The 13,446-nt window shown below is 55.3% G+C and overlaps 1 protein-coding gene across 2 annotated transcripts; it reads left to right on the forward strand.

Annotated features, from left to right (window-relative positions):
- Positions 1–529: 529 nt before the first annotated feature.
- REN (renin) lies at positions 530–12,154 on the forward strand. Of its 2 annotated transcripts, XM_045456346.1 has the most exons (10): positions 530–847; positions 5,074–5,224; positions 5,757–5,880; positions 6,478–6,596; positions 7,496–7,692; positions 9,390–9,398; positions 9,962–10,081; positions 10,458–10,602; positions 10,886–10,984; positions 11,787–12,154. In XM_045456346.1, exons 1-10 carry the CDS (start codon positions 750–752, stop codon positions 11,946–11,948), a joined length of 1,224 nt encoding a protein of 407 aa, XP_045312302.1. In that variant the 5' UTR covers positions 530–749; the 3' UTR covers positions 11,949–12,154. The 2 variants fall into 2 exon arrangements, with proteins under 2 accessions (XP_045312302.1, XP_045312303.1); XM_045456347.1 differs by lacking the exon at positions 9,390–9,398.
- Positions 12,155–13,446: the final 1,292 nt, after the last annotated feature.

Here is a 13,446-nt window from a genome sequence, read left to right on the forward strand (position 1 = left end):
GGGAAGGAGGAGTTGGAAGACCAGCTCCCCCTCACTCCTGAGGGCTCCCACCCACACGAGACGAGCTGAGGGTAGACACACACCCCTTCCCCCAGATTCCTGCGTCCAGAAGCCCATACAAGGCGCTTCTCCCCCTGCCGGGCCGTGGTATTCTCCCCCTCCACAGCTGCTGCTAACAGAGGCTTGGAGGGAGGCGGCACGGAGGCCTCTGGGTCTGGCTCTGTCACGAACAAGCCAGGAGGAGTCACCTGTGTTCCAGAAGGGAACTGAGACACAAAGTGGAAGAAGCCGGTCAGGAACACAGCCGAGGTTAACACAGAGGATGGCACTTGAAGGGTACGGAGGGTGGAGTCTGGCGGGGGAGGTTGGAAACCTACGTTCTGTGCCGGTCTCAGCCCTGACCGTGTTCTGGAACACTGATGTTTCCCATCAGCCTCTGCCCCGGCGGGGGTCGCAGGGCCAGGCTGAGATGGGGCTGCTGGCGTCACTGGACACAGCATTGCTTTCCCACAGCCCTCCTTTTCCCTGGCTCCTGGGCTCTGCGTCGAAACCTGGTCACCCTTCACCCATCTAGCTCCGTCCCATCGGGGGGATTTATTACTGGCCGCCCTCCATGTGCCCCCGGATAATAAATCAGGGCAGAGCTAAATCTCAACCGTCCCAAGTGTGGAGCGCATAAAAGGAGAAGGGCTCTGGGAAGCCACAAGGCTTCTGCAGATTCCCAAGAGAGCCGAGCACCCAGGCAAAGCATGGACCAAGGGAGCAGAATGCCTCGCTGGGGCCTCCTGCTGGTGCTCTGCGGCTCCTGCACCTTCGGTCTCCCCGCAGACTCTGGCGCCTTCAGACGGTAACTCAGGCTCGGGGGGGGCGGGGGCGCAGGGGTTCCCACCTTCCTAACACCCCTGGCTTTCTGATATGGGATGTCATCCAGTCCTCATGACTAGGGAGGCGCGGGCCCATTCAGAGAGGTGGCTCGGCCGATGTCACAGGGCCGATAGTGGCACACTACCCTAGTGGCCCGAAGGCCACGTCATTTGATCCCTGCCCAGAGCCCTTGCTTCCTGCACAGATCGCCCGGCGAGGCACTCAGATGATTCAGACCTGCCCCTTGTTCTCAAGGAGGTCACAGTCTAATTGTTAAGAAGGGGGGGGTATGGTTAAGCCTACCAAGGAAGAACAATTTAGTGGTTAAATACAAGCCTTCTAGAGTTGAATTTTCTTGGCTTAAATCCTGCTCCACTCGCGGAACTAACTAGCTGGGAAAGCATGGGCAAGTTACTTAACCTCTCCAGGTCTCAGTTTACCATTTTTAAAGCAGGGATAATAGCAGCACCTGCTTCACAGGTCTGCTTTGAAGATTGAATGAGAGATATGGAAAGCCCTCAGCCTGATGGCCGAAGGCTGTAAAAACCCAGCTGTTACTAGTCCCACAGGGTGGGTTGTTACAAACTGTTGAAAGAAAGGCTTAAGGCGTGGCCTGAAGGAAGGAGGAGGGAGGCCTAGTAACGCCCACACCCGGTGCCAGGCCCTGTGGGAACTGGGTTCATTAAGTTCCCTGAGTTCACTAAGGCTGAAGGGGGGATCCTGGCCCCTGGCCCCTGGCCGGCTCAGTCGGTTAAGCGCCCAACTTCAGCTCAGGTCAAGAGCTCACGGGTTCGTGAGTTCAAGCCCCGCGTCGGGCTCTGTGCTGACAGTCCAGAGCCTGGAGCCCACCTTGGATTCTGTGCCTACCTCTCTATCTGCCCCCTCCCCATCTGCTCTCTGTCTCTCAAAAAGTGAATAAATGTTAAAAAATATACACTTTAAAAAAAAAGGCTGAAGAAGGGGAGAGGCAGGAGGGAGAGTCTCCAAGAGAAAGGATTTCAGTGTGGGGAGGGCAGGTGGTGGAACCAGAAAACCTCAAGGTAAGAGCAGGAGTTTGTTGCTTTTTAAAGATCTTACTTTATTTTAATTTTTTTAATGTTTATTTATTTCTGAGAGAGACCTAGAATCCGAAGCAGGCTCCAGGCTCTGAGCTGTCAGCACAGAGCCTGACGCGAGGCTCGAACTCACGAACCGTGAGATCATGACCTGAGCTGAATCTTAACCGACCGCGCTCCTAAAGATTTTATTTTTAAGTCATCGCTACACCCAGCATGGGGCTCGAACTCACAACCCCAAGATCAAGAGTCACACGCTCCACCGACGCTCCAGCTGGGTGCCCCTAAGAGGGCAGGTTTTCACAGTCCTAGTTGCTAAGCCTGTAAAATGTCGAGGATTTCACAGGATCTTTCCACATATCTCCTCTCAAATTCTCCTCCTGACAACCCAGTAGTCCCATTTTACAGGTGAGGACACAGAGGCTCAAGGAGGTCACGTGTAAGAGGCTGAGCCTCAACACACACTGGGCCTTTTGTTTCCAAAGCCTTTTCACCAGCTTCCAGGCTCCCAGAGAGTAACTGCTAGGGTAGGGGTGCGGGGTGAGAGACCGAGTGCCTGCAGGCAGCCCCCACCCCCAGAGTAAATGTGGAATTGAGGTAAAAACATTCTCCCTGTTCTCTTTAAAAAGCCAGGAAGAGGGGCACCTGGGTGGCTCAGTCAGTTAAGTGTCTGACTCTTGATTTCGGCTCAGCTCATGGTCTCATGGTCAGTGAGTTCAAGGCCCATGTTGGGCTCTGTGCAGACAGTGCGGAGCCTGCTGGGGATTCTCCCTCTCCCGCTGCCCCTCCCCCGCTTATGCTCATGCTCAAAAAATAAATAAAATAAATAAAAAGAGAAGAAGAACGGGATTGGGCCAGGAGTGGAGAAAGAGGCTTTTGAAACGCAAAATTTTTCCACCTGCTATTTGCACAGTGTCACGCAAGGCACTTTGGGGGATCTGAACACAGGGCCCCATTCTCAAGGTGCTTTCATTGCCTTCTGCACAGTCTTCACATTTATTGAGCAGTGGGCAGCTTGTTTAATCTGCACAGTGATTCTCTGGGGCAGGTACTACTGTTTAGTCCATTTTTACAAAGGAGTTGATGGGGGCTCACGAAAGGCCCGGAGAGGTTGGGTTAAGTTGATCCGAATCACACAGTAAGAAAGGGTTTAAACATGTGCCCACGACTGCTGTGTCCTCACCACCAGACGGCACCACCTCCAGGAGTATTAGGCTGTGCAGTGCAGGCTGCGAGCACCCGAGGAAAAAGGGAGCCGGAGCCCAAGCAGAGGTGGGGCCAGTGTGAACTGGAGTTCCTGGGGCAAGCTTCCTGGAGGTGGGATGCATGCTGGGCTTAGAAGAATGGAGAGCTGGGGGCGAGGAAGGGACCTTCTGAAAGGAGAATGGGACATGTTAGGGTCCAGGGCAGAGGCTGTTCAGAGTAAATAGTAGAAAGTGCACCCTCTTCGGGATCAAGCCTTCTCTGCCCTTCCATTTTCCCATCTGTAAACACGGGAATAATAACATCACCCACCCCCGGGGATGGCTGAGAATAAGATCATAATTGTGAAACCACTTTGTGAACAGCAAACTGTGACACAGCTATGACGAGTCATTTCTGTTGATGTGAGGCTGGCTGGCAGGAAAGATGCATTCGCATAAGGGGGTCCGAGAGTGCCGGGTGCGAGGAGGGAAGGGCAGTACAGGGAGACCAGCAGCTAGAAAAGAAGACGGGTTCTCCATAAACTGGGCTGCAATCCCAGAACCCCCTGGCCAACAGCTAGGGACATCTCCCCTCAAGCTTCTGCAAAGAGGCTTCCCATGGGAGCCCTGGGGACACTCTCTGGGAAACAAGTCCAGAGACGCCGCTTTGAGTCCCTGCTCCATCCACAACCCTGTGAGCCTCTGCTTCCTCATCGAAATTTTTTCAAATGTTTATTTTTCAGAGACAGAGACAGAGCATGAGGGGGGAGGGGCAGAGAGAGAGGGAGACACAGAATCCAAAGCAGGCTCCAGGCTCTGGGCTGTCGGCACAGAGCCCGACGCAGGGCTCGAACTTGTGAACCCTGAGATCATGGCCTAAACCGAAGTCGGATACTTAACCGACTGAGCCACCAATGTGCCCTGTCTGCTTTCCTCATCATTACCTGAGGATAAGGATGGCTGGCCTACGGTCGAGGGCTATGTGGAGGGTGTATAGTGTTTGAAACTGACCAGGTGGCCCCTCAGTATGTTTTACTGGCCTCCACCCAGCCCCAGGGTCTTTAATTCTGCCTCCCAAAGCTGATAGGCGGGTGTCAAGGAAAGGAACTGAAGGACTGGGACTCAGGCTCAAGAAGTCACATCTTTCCACGGGCAGGGGGGCACAGTTACTCTGGACATGCCGGTTGCTCTCCCCACCCCACCCATTCAGTCCCAAGGTTTCAGCCCACAGCCCTGGCTGGGTGTCTACCCTGGCCTGGCATCCTGGAGCCCCGGCAGGCTGCTGTGGGCGCCTGCTGCCACCTACAGGCCTCACACGGCACTGCCCGGTCCTGTCCAGCCTTGAGGGGAGCGTCCCAGCCTTCATCTTAGAGGGGATGTCGCTGTTGCATTTCCTCCTCTGTCTCCTTGCCTGCCGGAGCTCCTTGAAGGCAGTGATTTTTTTTTTTTTTTTAAGTTTATTTACTTGGGGGAGGGGAGGGGCAAAGAGAGAGGGAGGGAGAGAATCCCAAGCAGGCTCCACGCTGTCCATGAAGAGCCCCACGCAGGGCTCTATCTCGTGGTTGGTGACCTGAGCTGAAATCAGGAGTCAGAAGCTTAACCAACTGAGCCACCCAGGCACCCCACTGATGATCTTTATCTTTCTATCTCTAGTATCCACTGGAGTGCAGGCACAGAGTAGGTGTTCGACCTGTAATTATGAAAGGAAGGAAGGAATGAACGAATGGCCTCGTAGTGATAGGGATCAGAACTAGACAACAGAAGGAAGTGTGTTAAGGATTATTTAATGCCAGTGCAGCTGACTCAACGAGGCTTGCGAATTCTCCTTGAGAGGCCTTAGGGCACAAGAGTGATTCTCAGGTGTCTAGGCTAGATTAGGGAGAATTGTACCAGAAGCTTCAGGACTGTGTACCACTGTTATGAGGGAGTACAGAGCTCTTCTGTTTTTTTCTTCCCTCACCCCGGGTCAGGATCTTCCTCAAGAAAATACCTTCGATCCGGGAAAGCCTGAAGGAGCGAGGCGTGGACGTAGCCAGGCTTGGTGCTGAGTGGAGCCAGTTCACCAAGAGATTCTCCTTTAGCAACAGCACGTCCCCTGTGGTCCTCACCAACTACCTGGATGTGAGCGCCCCTGCTTTTCCGTCTCCTTTCTCTTTCTGGGGCCCAAGGCTTTCTTTGCTCTTTCCATGCTGCCTACGACTGAGTTGCTGAGATGCACAAAGTGCCCTATAAAACTCCCATTTCAGAGCTAGAAAGGTTGAGCCACAGAGGGCAGAAAGGAGCCCAGAGGCAGAGTTAGGTTTGGAACTCAGGAATCCAGGCTCTGGGTTTCAAGGTGGGCAGGGTGGGAATGTGACCTCAGATGCGGGTTTCTGTGACTGGGCTCTGCACGGCATGCCTGCTTATTGCGTTAGCAGCCCTTCGAGGGGTGGGGCATCATCTTCATTTTCAGTATTCTTCTTTTGCCCTCTTGTCTCACTTCCAGGGAAGTCCTAAGACAGTGCTAAGGGTCCCACCCGGGCCCTGCTGGAAAATGGAAACCCGGGGCGGTTGTCTGATCTACCTAATCTCACCCCAGGTGCCCAAGGGGGTATCCAGCAAAGCCCCAAGCTTCCCCGTGCCTCCAGCTGCCTCTTTCCTTTCACCCCCACAGACCCAGTACTATGGCGAGATCGGCATTGGCACCCCACCCCAGACCTTCAAAGTCATCTTCGACACAGGCTCAGCCAACCTCTGGGTGCCCTCCACCAAGTGTAGCCCTCTCTACACAGCATGTGGTGAGCACCCCCCTTCTCCACACGCCTACAGGACCTCTCCCCGAGCCCCCTGCCACACTTGGCCGGGCCTGCCTCACACCCTCTGCTACCAACTGAGCTATTTCCTCCCTGCTTCTGCTTCTGTTGCCCCCGAGAGGAGAGATAACAATGCCCCCCATTTTCCCGATACGGCCGCCAAGGTAAAATGGCAGCATTAGAAGTCCCCAGCTCACCCAGAAGTCCACTTCTCCCCTTTCCTGAGATTGGGGCCAAATCCTCAGACCCACCCCAGGCTCTCAGGGTCTTCCACGCCCTTCCTTAGTCAACAGCCTCTTCTCAAGAGCTTACTGGAACCAGAATCTTCTCCTCATCCCAGCATCAGAATCACTGTGGAATGCTTGATCGGAGACAAAATTCTCAGAGATCTGGGCACGTGACAGGGGCCCAAGAAACACACTCCTTGATTGATGAAACACGTTTCCAAGCCTCCCACCTCAGGGCCTCCCCGCCCCTTCACAGAAGTCCTCAACCACAGGGGGCCACGCCCACAGGCACCTGCCTCCCAGCCCCCCTGCCGGGCCTCTCTTGAACAGACCTGAGCCTGTATCCCTCTGCCAGAGATTCACAGCCTCTACGACTCTTCGGAATCCTCCAGCTACATGGAGAATGGGACGGCATTCACCATCCACTACGGATCTGGGAAGGTCAAAGGTTTCCTGAGCCAGGACGAGGTGACTGTAAGTGGGAGTGCCCCAGGTCATCTGACCTCTGCCCTTCTGGTCCCAGACCTCCCCTGCCACTGGAGGGCCCATACTTGGAGGGGGGCGGGGGGTACAGTTCAGTCCACCTTAGAGCCTGGGCAATTGAGGAACACCCTGCCTTGCTTCAAAGAAGCAGGGCCTGGGACCGAGCAAGCCTGAGCTCCTGGGTCCACACTGGGTGATTTATGGAAGCTTTTACGTGTAACTCACATGAGAGATTAGCCAGAGCCCCACAGCCTCCTGTCAGCTAACCTGTCTGAGGTCACCCAGCTCCGACTGGGCCCTTCACAAGACCCCAGACTGAAATCAGAGTCAGTGTCAGGGTCAGCAGTACTGGTTTCATTATGGCCAGAGTTAGTTTGGGGGTCAGGCATAGGTTCTAAGATCCTAGTTGAGGTTAGAGTTTAGGATTAAGGTCAGGGCTTGGTTGTCCTTTCCATTTGGCTTGCCTCGGACCCTTTCCATTCTGGGAATTACTCCAGCCCCTGCTCTAAGCTATGGGAAGGGTACACATGGAACATGAGAGGCCCGTTGTCTGGGAAACCAGGGGAGAAGGTCTGGCTGGGCTGGAGAAGTCCTTACCCATAGTGGGGGTGAGGAACTGAGACCCAGTCCTGCCAGGGTGGAAGCTGGGCCCCTGGGGAGAGGGTGTGAGAGCTCCTGGCACCTTGGTGGTTACTGATTGTCAGTACCCCTTTCCAGGTCCTGGGCAACCCCACAGCCTGCATGTGTATTAGAAGAGAGGATATGTGTGGGGGGTTGATAAAATGGTCTTATCCCCAGTTTCTCTACCCTAGGGGATGTGGGTCCTAGACTCCCCCCTGGCCAGCGGGGGAGGCAGTAGGCTTGGTCTCCTCCGGTCCTTCCTCCCACAGGTGGGCGGAATCACAGTGACACAGACGTTCGGAGAGGTCACAGAGCTGCCCCTGATACCCTTCATGCTGGCCAAGTTTGATGGGATTCTGGGCATGGGCTTCCCTGCACAGGCTGTTGGCGGGGTTACCCCTGTCTTTGACCACATCCTCTCCCAAGGGGTGCTAAAGGAGGATGTCTTCTCTGTCTACTACAGCAGGTGAGGCTGGGGCTTCAGGGGCTGAGGCAGGGATGGCGGAGGGTATCAGGAGAGCTGGGAGAGCAAGAGGGGAGTTGGGACCGGGATGTTTCTGGGTTCGTGATTAGGTGGTATTCAAGCCGTATGTCGAGCTCCACCAGCCAATATGGAAGTCACTACTTAAATTGAAATTAATTAAAATTTAATGACATTTAAGTCTTTACACTAGCCCCATGTCCAGGGCTCGGCAGCCACAATGACTATGGCTACATATTGGATAGAAGATAACAGAACATTTCCATCAATGCAGCAAGTCCTGTCAGCACTCTCTAGAACAAGAGGAAAATGCAGGGTGGGGGTGATGGAAAATAAAGCATTATTGGGACCTGGGACCCTCCCTGTGACGGACCACACAGAAAGCTGGCTTTATTCATTAATCCCTTCATTTATTTGCTCACTCATTGATTCAACAAATATGGCGTGCTTATGTGCCAAGCACTGTGGGAGGTTCTGGGGTGCAGCCGTGAACACAGCGTCCAAAAAGAGTCCCTGCCCTCACAGAGCCTACAGTCAGGAAGGAAGACGGGAAACATTACAACATGACAAGCAACAGGACAGGGGGCCTGGGGCTTGAAGCCCATGGGTGCCTTTCAACTCTAGGCTGAGCTTGTGCGTGGTTGGGCCAGCCTGGGGGAAGCCATTGTGAGCTCTCGCTGCAGGGTTGTGATCTGCTCCAAGCTGTGGGTTTGGGAAGACCGGAAGAGCTGGAGGTGAGGGAGGTGAGGGTGGAGGGAGGGTCAAGGTCGGAAGAAATTGCACAGGTAAAATGGAGAAGAAGGAAGGAAGAAAAAGAAAACGGGAGGCATTGAGCAGAGGCCACCGGCTGGCTCTGGGGCAGCGTCCTCGGGAAGAGCTGTTGTTGAGGTGGAGTACGGCCACAGATGGTGACCAGTTGAGAGGTAGATGTGGGCGTCAGGAAGCAAAGGGCAGGTGTAGAGTGCCCTGAGAGATTAGACAGGAGAGCGTCAGGAGGGGTGCAGGCTGAGATGCAGAGGGAAGCGGAGACAAGAAGGGTGGGTGTTTTAAAATGCTAGAGGAGGCACGAGCATGCTTGCAGGTGGAGGAGGAAGCCAATGGAAAGAGAGAGAGAGATTGAAACTGGAAAACGGAGGAGCTGAGGGCACAGGAGCCTGGCAGCCACAGGAGGGAGAAGAATCCAGCAAACAGGAAGAAGGCGGGCCTTGTTGAGAAGAGGGCCTGCCTCTTCCTTGACCCTGGGGCAAGAAGGAAGGAACAGGCAGGGGGATCTTGAAATGTTGGCAGAGGGGCAGCGGGGGCAGGTGCTATAGCACATGCGCATACGTACTGAATGTGTAAGAGGGCAATGCATTGCACCGGCCCGCACACCTAAACGGCCTGCACACGTATGCTGGGAAACCCAGCCCACGTGTGCACCCTGGAAACCAGCCCGAGGGGAGGCCCCGCGCGGTGGGAGGCGTTATGCGCTGGGAGGAGAGGAAAGCAAGGGAGTCCGCTTTGGACTGGGCACCAATCGCCCCACACACCACCCGGGGGACTTCCGGCAAGTGACTTCACCTCTTGGTGAGTCCAGCACCTAAAGGGTAAAAAAGAGGGCATAACACCCACCCTGGCCAACAACAGGCTGGCGAGGCCCACCTGCAACAGAGACCTCATTTCTGCTCTCTCTTTCTCTGCAGAAATTCCAAGTAAGGAGCTGAAACCCACCCCACCACTCCGCCTCGCCTCACATGGCCCTGACCCTCCTGAACACCCCGTCCAGATTCACATACGCCACCAACCCACCAGCCCAAACTCACCTCCACAGGCCCAGGCTCTGCCAGATGCCTAAGTTTTCCACCCCTCCTTCCAGCTTGCCTCCTGCCCCTTGCCCACCCCCCACCCAGCAGGTCATGGAGACCACCCCACCCATGCACCTACCTGTTCAACCTGCAGCAACTCAAACCCAAGTTGGGAGGGGGGGGTGGGGATTCTCATCTTGCTCTCGACTCACTGTCCTTGCGCCCGTTCCTTTGCCGTGACCTTGCTGGGGATGTTTTATCGGATGCAGCTGGACTATTCTGGAACCACCTCTGGCTGGGCTTGGGGAGGGGCAAGAACGGTGGAGACGTGTTTCTGCAGCTTCCCAGCCTTGCTATCCTTTCCGCCTTCCTCTGCCCCCCACCCCTGTATCCATGCCCAACATCCCTTGTTGCTGGGGTGCTGGGGCTCAGAGGTCACGGATCTTCAAGAGCTCTGATCTTTCCTTTAGGAATTCCCACTTGCTCGGAGGAGAGGTTGTGTTGGGAGGCAGCGACCCCCAGTATTACCAAGGGAACTTCCACTACGTGAGCATCAGCAAGACTGGCTCCTGGCAGATCAAAATGAAAGGGTCAGGAACCCTCAACCCACCCTGCTCTCCCAAAATGCTGCTGCCGGGGGAGGGTGGGAGTGGGATGGGGTACTGTCACCATCTTGTCCTCTCTCCTAATGCAGTCACTTCTTAAGGCCCAGCCAACGTTTGCTGAGTGCTCTGTCCAGGGATGGGGAACGTGGAGATATGAAAAACAGAGGGGGGAGGGGCTACGGAGAGGAGGCGGCGGTCACCAGGCCACGTGCTGAGGGAAGGGACCGGCACCTTTCCTCCTCCGGGGCATCACTGGGACCACCAGCACGGGCCTCCTGTCACCTGCCTCACTCAGGGAAGCTTGGCGGCCTGGTGGTGTCCCATCAGCCTTCCGTCTGTCTCACTCTCTGGCCTCCCTCAGGGTGTCGGTGAGGTCGGCCACCGTGGTCTGTGAGGAGGGCTGCATGGTCGTGGTGGATACTGGCGCATCCTACATCTCGGGTCCCACCAGCTCCCTGAGGCTGCTCATGGAGACCTTGGGGGCCAAGGAGCTGAGCACAAACGAAGTAAGAAGCTGGGGCAAGCGGGGGCACCGGAGGCTGCGGGAACATCGCCTGATCAGGCCCCCCCAAATTACCGCAGGGAGCATCAGGTCCCAAAGGGGGCCGCTTCGGGCCTTGCCCTCCTCTCCTCTCTCGCCACGTGTGACTTGGTGTCCCCTAGGGAGAGGGCGGGCCACGTGCCCAGCCCTCTCCAGCAGAGGAGCCCAGCCACAGGCACAGGGCTGCGGGCTGCGTCTGCCCCGGGGGCTTCCCACACTCAGCAGGGCTCCCTTTACCTTCCCCTCAGTACGTCGTGAACTGCAAGCAGGTGCCTACACTCCCGGACATCTCCTTCCACCTTGGAGGCAGAGCCTACACGCTCACCAGCGCGGACTATGTGTTAAAGGTGAGGCTTCAGGCGGCCCCTCGACCACAGGGAGGACGGGTGGGCAGGGGCCCTCTAAAAGGGACAAGTCTTTATGCATAGATCCCATGCTCAGTCTGTGCTTCTCAAGCTTAGCTACATATTAGAGACACCTGGAAGCTTTTTTTTTTTTTAACTATTTTTATTGAAATTCAAGTTAGTTAACATACAGTGTAGTCTTGGCGTCGGGAGATTCACCTCTTACATATGACATCCAGTGCTCATCCAGAAAAGCGGCCTCCTTAATGCCCCTCACCCATTTAACCCATCCCCCCCACCCACTGAGTCAGCTGGAAACCTTAAAAATCCCAGTAACAAGCCACATCCCCTACCTATTAAATCAGAACCCCTAGGGGCACCTGGGGTCTGTGTTTTCAAAACTCCCCGGTGATTCCAATAGGCAGCCAGGTTTGGGAATCACTGTGCTCATCCCCTTGTCTCCATCCTGTCAGCAAATGCCCCCAGTAATGCTGTGCTCCTATACTCTTATGCCCTTCTTATACTCAACAGATTTAGGGCAGTTAAACACAGTAACTTGCCTAGGACCAGAAGTTCTGCTGGGCTGTAAGCTCTTGAAGGTCTCACAGTGTATGGTTTGCCCGGTGTCTAGCTAAGTACCTGCATCCAGGAGGATGTATGGTGGGGTGAAAGGCCAATGGAGGCCCAGGATGCATGGGGGACGGAGGGGGTTATCACTGAGGTTGGCTGCTGGGGTCAGGCAAGGCCAAGGGAGGAGAATGGTAATGTGCCAGGCAGTAGGGAAAACCCTCTTGCTTCCTGCCAGGATCCCTACGGTAATGATGGCCTGTGCACTCTGGCCCTCCATGGTCTGGATGTCCCACCGCCCACTGGGCCCGTCTGGGTCCTGGGCGCCAGCTTCATCCGCAAATTCTACACGGAGTTTGATCGCCATAACAACCGCATTGGCTTTGCCTTGGCCCGCTGAGGCCCTCTGCTGCCCCGGTTGGACCCTGCCTTCAGCCCTAGCCTGGAGCTAGAGCACTCTCGGACACTCCCCTGCCTGTGCCTGTGCTCTCACGCAGGGGCAGGGGCGTGGGGTGTAGAGCTCCTCCCAGACGCTCACCCTGCCTCCAGCATCAGCTCTTCCCTGCTTTGAGAACAAACAGAAGAATAAAGACTTCATGTTCACAACCTCGTTGCACGTGGATTCACTGGGGTCTGAAATGAGAGGCGCAGCCGTGTATCATGTGCAGACAGGAATGTGACACCAAAAGACAGACTACGCACTCACCTGCACGCACAGGCTCCTGCGTGCAGGGCCGATGCCATTCATCCCCGCTCAGGTGGAGTCATTCGCACACAGTCGTTTGCTCCCTCCGGCCCCTGCAGGACCAGGGCTAATGCCATGCTGGTAGATTATGGGCCAGAAAGATGCTCCAAGCTGGTAGAAGCCAGACTCGAGCCTCTCATGCACTGCAAACCCCCAACCCCCGACGATGTCACCGTTTATACATGTAGTCTAAGACACCATCACCTGGAACTATAGAACGCCAAAGATCTGACATTCCCTTTTTAAATTTTTTAAAGTGCTTTATTTATTTGATGGGGGGGGGGGGGTTGGGCAGAGAGAGAGAGGGAGACACAGAATCCGAAGCAGGCTCCAGGTTCTGAGTAGTCAGCTCAGAGCCCAACGTGGGACTCGAACCCGTGAACCATGAGATCACGAACCAAGGCAAAGTGGAACGCTTAACCCACTGAGCCACCCAGGCACCCCGATATTCCCTTCGTACATGTGGGGAACCTGACGCTCAGAGAATGGAAGGCATTTGTCCAAGATGGCTCGTTGGAATGTGAAAAGTTAAGATTAGAACCCAGCCCATATAAGTCAGATTCTGGGGGCTTTCCACCTTATCTCATGCAGGTGTACTTCCACAGGTACAAAGCGGGAGACACCCTGGCAAGGGGCCATGTGCACAAGCACACAGCCCACACACCGTCCACCCCTCTCACAGACATGGGACTCAACAGGCTGAAGTCTTCTCCCACCCTTGCTCCTTGGGCTACCAGGTTGGGGAATGAGAACACCGACCTGAGGCCATGGATGCTGTCCCTCTTCATGGCAGCTGTTCACCCCTCTTTTGACCAAAAAAAGTGAAGCACTGAATGGCCCAGCCAGGCCCCGGCAAATGTCATACCTCTAGAATTGCAACCTCTTGACCTTGTGTGGGACCCTAAGGCCCCTCCAGGGCAGATTCCCAAAGGCAGGAGCTGTCTGCAATGTCCCTGTGCAAAGCCAAGAGCATGAGCCTGTGTTCGGAATCCCGGATCTGAGCCTTGGACCCCCCCACCCCCATTCTCTGAATTCTCTTGCCTGCCTGGCTTTATTTCCTTACTGCAAAAAGGCGGAGTTGGAGTCAGTGCCCTTTCCAACTGGACATCCTGGGGATCCATGACCTTAAAGAGGCATGCCTCCCCATCATCTC

The sequence above is a fragment of the Leopardus geoffroyi genome, chromosome C3, assembly GCF_018350155.1.
Source record: "Leopardus geoffroyi isolate Oge1 chromosome C3, O.geoffroyi_Oge1_pat1.0, whole genome shotgun sequence".
NCBI classification, from domain to species: Eukaryota; Metazoa; Chordata; class Mammalia; order Carnivora; family Felidae; genus Leopardus; species Leopardus geoffroyi.

Coding starts and splice junctions, on each gene's coding strand:
- REN (XM_045456346.1), top strand. CDS start 750: ATGGACCAAGGGAGCAGAATGCCTCGCTGGGGCCTCCTGCTGGTGCTC. Junction 848..5,073: donor GACTCTGGCGCCTTCAGACG/GTAACTCAGGCT, acceptor ACCCCGGGTCAG/GATCTTCCTCAAGAAAATAC. Junction 10,082..10,457: donor TGGCAGATCAAAATGAAAGG/GTCAGGAACCCT, acceptor GGCCTCCCTCAG/GGTGTCGGTGAGGTCGGCCA.